A 5,736-nucleotide genomic window follows, 5' to 3' on the forward strand; every position below is an offset into this window, starting at 1 on the left:
CCCGTCCCAGCTGACAGTCAGCTGATTGGGCCCTGATTGACAGCTCCAAAAAGTTTCCTTGTTTCTATACTATTATGCTAATCGCGCCGCGCTCACAGCCTGCCATTGGCCCAGAGTGCCAGTCAATTTCCCATTTGGGCCTGACGTCACAAGCGCTATAAAACTCAGCAATTGCTTTAAACTCTTCTTGCTGGATCAGAGGCTTTAAAATCTTTTTTCATCTTCGCGCTGTACTTCGGTCTGCTCGTCCGCTCGGCCTAACCCCCCTTACTCTCCTGCCTTGCCTTTCCCCAGGACTTCGCAATTTTGCTTTTTAAAAGAGAGAGAGAGAGGAGGGGGAAAAAGACAAGAAGGAACTGAACTCCCCACTCCCTTCCCTCCAGCCGGGCTTGCACCTCTGCCTTGCACTTTGCACAGAGGGAGCGAGAGCGAGGGAGACAGAGACAGAAACAGAAAGAGGAGAAAGAGAGAAAATTAAAAAGAGCCAGGAGACGCGGAGGCGAGAAGCATGAAGTGTTAACTCCCCCGTGCCAAGGCCCGCGCCGCCCGGACAGCGCCCGCCGCGCCTGCAGCCCCGAGCGGCCGCCGTGCGCGCCCCGCCTGCAGCCGGGCCGGCGAGCCGAGCCCTCCTTATGCAAAGCGCGCGGCGGAGCGGCGAGCGGGGGACGCCACGCACCCGGCCGGGCTCCTCCGGCTTCGCTGCCGCCGCCGCAGCTCGCCGAGGACCTTCCCCAGCCTGAAGCCGGCGGCCCGGCGCGCACGGAGGCGAGCAGGCGAGGAGGGGCCGGAGCGAGCGAGCGAGCGAGCGAGTCCCTTGGCGTGAGCAGGCGGGGAGGGAGGGCGGGTGCGGGGGGCGCGGGCAGGGCGGGAGGGGGGGCGTGTGCGCGCTCGGAGGTTCCGGGCCAGCAGCCGGCGCGCGAGCTAGAAGCGCCCCAGCCCGGCAAGCTGGCTCACCCGCTCGCCGCCCAGCACAGCCCGCTGGCCCCTCTCCTGCAGCCCATCTGGCGGAGCGGCGGCGGCGGCGGCGGCAGGAGGATGGCATCAGAACTGGCGATGAGCAACTCCGACCTGCCCACCAGTCCCCTGGCCATGGAATATGTTAATGACTTCGATCTGATGAAGTTTGAAGTGAAAAAGGAGCCGGTGGAGACCGATCGCATCATCAGCCAGTGCGGCCGTCTCATCGCCGGGGGCTCGCTGTCCTCCACCCCCATGAGCACGCCGTGCAGCTCGGTGCCCCCTTCGCCCAGCTTCTCGGCGCCCAGCCCGGGCTCGGGCAGCGAGCAGAAGGCGCACCTGGAAGACTACTACTGGATGACCGGCTACCCGCAGCAGCTCAACCCCGAGGCGCTGGGCTTCAGCCCGGAGGACGCGGTCGAGGCGCTCATCAGCAACAGCCACCAGCTCCAGGGCGGCTTCGATGGCTACGCGCGCGGGGCGCAGCAGCTGGCTGCGGCCGGCGCCGGCGCCTCGCTGGGCGGCAGCGGCGAGGAGATGGGCCCCGCCGCCGCCGTGGTGTCCGCCGTGATCGCCGCGGCCGCGGCGCAGAGCGGCGCGGGCCCGCACTACCACCACCACCACCACCATGCCGCGGGCCACCACCACCACCCGACGGCCGGCGCGCCCGGCGCCGCGGGCAGCGCGTCCGCCTCGGCCGGGGGTGCGGGCGGCACAGGCGGCGGGGGCCCGGCCAGCGCCGGGGGCGGCGGCGGCGGCGGAGGAGGAGGAGGAGGAGGAGGCAGCAGCGGCGGCGGGGGCGCGGCGGGGGCGGGGGGCGCCCTGCACCCGCACCACGCGGCGGGCGGCCTGCACTTCGACGACCGCTTCTCCGACGAGCAGCTGGTGACCATGTCGGTGCGCGAGCTGAACCGGCAGCTGCGCGGGGTCAGCAAGGAGGAGGTGATCCGGCTCAAGCAGAAGAGGCGGACCCTGAAAAACCGCGGCTATGCCCAGTCCTGCCGCTTCAAGAGGGTGCAGCAGAGGCACGTCCTGGAGTCCGAGAAGAACCAGCTGCTGCAGCAGGTCGACCACCTCAAGCAAGAGATCTCCCGGCTGGTGCGCGAGAGGGACGCGTACAAGGAGAAGTACGAGAAGTTGGTGAGCAGCGGCTTCCGAGAAAACGGCTCGAGCAGCGACAACCCGTCCTCTCCCGAGTTTTTCATGTGAGTGTGACACGCGGCCCCAGCTGTAGCCACCCTGCTAGGCGCTCCGCGGGGACCCGGCCCGGGCCTGTGTGGGCTTCGGCTCGCCCGAACGCCGCGCTCGCCACCACCGCGCCCCCTCCCCAAGCCGAGCCCGGCCCCCGGTGCCCGCGCGCGCGCACACACATCCATGCACACACACACACACACACACACACACACACACACACAGATGCACGCACGCACCCCACTCCCCGGTGTTGCTGGTGGTGGTGGTGGCGGCGGCGGTGGCGACAGCTGCGGCGGAGGCTGTTTTAAGTTGGGGAGGGAAGGGGTTTCCGGCCCGTGGATTGCCGATCTCAAAGTCTCCATAACCTGCTAGCTTGCTGGGTTTTTCTTTTTCTTTTTTTCTTTTTCCTTTTTTTTTTTTACAACACCTCTCCCCCCCGCTTCCCCAAGACTTGCACAATGTTCAAAGATCTCCACAGAACTCTTCAAGCGAAACATTGCTCACCTTTGAAGCCTGTATCATTCACCACTCCACCTTCAGTTCATGAGCTGGTGTTCATTTTTCTCTGTGTGTGTTTTACTTTTGTTGTTGTTGATGTTGTTGTTTGAATTTTATTTTTAATTTTACTTTTTTGGAGCTTGCTGTGTTGGCCAACTTCCACCCTCACGCCCTCTTTACTCATCTCCGAGATAAAAGAAAAGAAAAAGTAAAGTTTTTTTTTTTTTCTCTTCCTCCTGAGTTCTTCAAGTGAGATTGAGCTTGCAAAGGAAAAAAAAAAAATGTGAAATGCTATAGACTTGCTCCGTGCTGAGTTCCACCGGGTTTTTTTCTTTAAGCATTGTTATGCTAAACTGTAGAAAAAACTCCTCCTGAACCTGCCACAATCAAGCTTGCATCCTCCTTCGGGGTCTGACCTGTGAGTTTGGGCCTTAGGATGCCAAACCTGGGAGTTCAGTCTGCCATTTAAAAAAAGAAACTCCTTCTCATCTCATGCATTATTATGCTTGCTACTTTGTCTTAGCAACAATGAACTTTAACTGTTTCAAAGACTTTATGGAAAAGAGACATTATATTAATAAAAAAAATAAAAGCCTGCATGCTGGACATGTACGGTATAATTATTTTTTCTTTTTTTTCCTTTTGGCTTGGAAATGGACATTCGAAGAGCATGGCATTTGTACTTTTGTTTTATTGCCTCATGACTTTTTTGAGTTGAGAACAAAAAACGTGCAACCCTAGAACCTTCTTCCCATGAAAGTTTGCAAACTGCTTTGAGTTACCCAGAACTTCAGTCTCACTGTAAATGCACTGAAGGTATTCCTTGTCAAAGATGCCGGAAGGGGTTATGCATTTAACATTGCAAATATGAAAAACTCCTAATGTTTTCTTTTTCGTGATGCCCCACTTTGGGGACTAAAATCCAGCTGTTGCCAGAGAGCAGGCTAAAATTTATTTTAAAAAGAAAAGAAACCTGCCCCATTATTTTTTGGTTTGTTTTATTTTATTTTATTATATATATATATATTTTTTGGATTTTAGTCATTGTCAAATGTGGAATGCTCTGGGTTTCTAGTATATAATTTAATTCTAGTTTTTATAATCTGTTAGCCCAGTTAAAATGTATGCTACAGATAAAGGAATGTTATAGATAAATTTGGAGGAGTTAGGTCTGTTTAGCTGTAGATTTTTTAAAAGATTGATGCACTAAATTGTTTACTGTTGTGATGTTAAGGGGGGTAGAGTTTGCAAGGGGACTGTTTAAAACAAAAGTAGCGTATACAGCATGTGCTTGCAACTTCCAGCTAAGTTGGGTATGTGTAGTCTTTGCTATACCACTGACTGTATGGAAAACCAAAGTATTACAAGGGGAAACACCCCCGTTTGTATCTGTAGGGGTATTCTTTTACATTCAAAATGTATGGGTTTTTTTTTTTTTTCAAAAATTAAAGTATTTGGGACTGAATTGCACTAAGATATAACCTGCAAGCATATAATACAACAAAATTTGCAAACCTGTTTAGAACGCTAATAAAATTTATGCAGTTAAAAAATGGCATTACTGCACAGTTTTAAGACGATGCAGATTTTTTTACAGTTGTATTGTGGTGCAGAACTGGATTTTCTGTAACTTAAAAAAAAAATCCACAGTTTTGAAGGCAATAATCAGTAAATGTTATTTTCAGGGACTGACATCCTATCTTTAAAATAATGAAAAGTAAATCTTACCACAATAAATATAAAAAAATCTTGTCAGTTACTTTTCTTTTACATATTTTGCTGTGCAAAATTGTTTTATATCTTGAGTTACTAACTAACCATGCGTGCGGTTCCTATGTGCTTTCCTTTCATTTTCAATTCTGGTTATATCAAGAGAAAGAATAATCTACAATAATAAACTGCATTTTTTTTGATTCTGTACTCCATTTCTTAGTGTACAGTTTAACTGGGCCCAACATCTGCATGAGAAGTGTGCCATGCGTTCTTGTTCTGCTGTGGAAGCGTTCCTGGAGGCGTAGGGAGGCGGACTGTCCTGAGAGTGGCTCACGCTGGCCCCCTGTGGGAATGAGTGATTTTCGATACAGATGTGTATTCTGGTCTCTTGCTTTTTTTGCTTCCCAAAGTTTTCAGTTTTCGGAGAAGTTGAGTTATTATTATTCCCCTTTCGTGAAGAATAAACAACAACAACAAAAAATTGTCTGTGGCACTGGGCTTTCTGAACAGGACCCTGAGCTTGGGAGCCAGGCACAAACTTGTCTCAGACAGGGAGGCAGCCAGTGCGGCCCTGGGAGGTGGCTTGGGCCCGTATGCATTTCACGGCACACATAGACAGTTCTTGGCCTTTTGGCTAAAGCTGGTTATTTTTGCTTCTTCTCTTACACACGGTGGTTTTCTTGTTAGGAAGGCCTGACAAGAAGGAATATAAACACTCAGGGACAAATCAAAGCTGTTTGTTTTGTTTTTGCTTTTTTTTTTTCTTCTGTAACTTTGAAGGTCATTTGTCTTAAATAGGAAAAAGAAAGTCCACCCCTTACTTACATAACTGCCAGTACGTATCAGATATAAACTGTGGTTATCAAATCATATTTCGCTGGGAATATTGGTGGAGTGCTTCTCCCCTAAGACAGGCTGGTAATGATTTCAGATCACATTAGCCCGAGGAATATAAGCAGAAAATCATGCCTTTGCGAAATCAAGGCTGTGCTGTGATTGATTCTTACCCCCGTACAGACTGTGTGGGGAAGGATTGGAGCCATCCTTGCTGCAAGCAGGATTCCCAGCACTGACCCATTCTAATGGACACACGTGGGTGCGACTGATATTACAAATTCTTGCAGTTTGCACTGTTACTCAACTTCCCCTAGGATCCTGGAAGAGTGTCAGACAAAGCCCAGCAGTGTTTTGAAAATACAGCCAGACACGATGGCTTTTGTTTTATTTTGTTTTCTGTTCTTAAAATTTTAAAAAGAGATAATACTGCAACTCTGAACGAAGCCCTGATTTGAAAGAAAGCAGGTTGTGCGTGGTGCTGAGTTCTGACCTCCCTGCCTCTCTTGCACAGAACACGAGGGCAGTGTTTACCGGGTG

At 51.4% G+C, this 5,736-nt stretch overlaps 1 protein-coding gene across 1 annotated transcript; it reads left to right on the forward strand.

The window, feature by feature from the left end:
* Positions 1 to 2,564, forward strand: MAF (MAF bZIP transcription factor). The gene has a single exon (XM_058674450.1). It carries the CDS (start codon positions 1,036 to 1,038, stop codon positions 2,164 to 2,166), a length of 1,131 nt encoding a protein of 376 aa, XP_058530433.1. The 5' UTR covers positions 1 to 1,035; the 3' UTR covers positions 2,167 to 2,564.
* The last annotated feature ends 3,172 nt before the right edge of the window (positions 2,565 to 5,736 follow it).

The sequence above is a fragment of the Ochotona princeps genome, chromosome 16, assembly GCF_030435755.1.
Source record: "Ochotona princeps isolate mOchPri1 chromosome 16, mOchPri1.hap1, whole genome shotgun sequence".
Taxonomy (NCBI): domain Eukaryota; kingdom Metazoa; phylum Chordata; class Mammalia; order Lagomorpha; family Ochotonidae; genus Ochotona; species Ochotona princeps.

Coding starts and splice junctions, on each gene's coding strand:
- MAF (XM_058674450.1), top strand. CDS start 1,036: ATGGCATCAGAACTGGCGATGAGCAACTCCGACCTGCCCACCAGTCCC.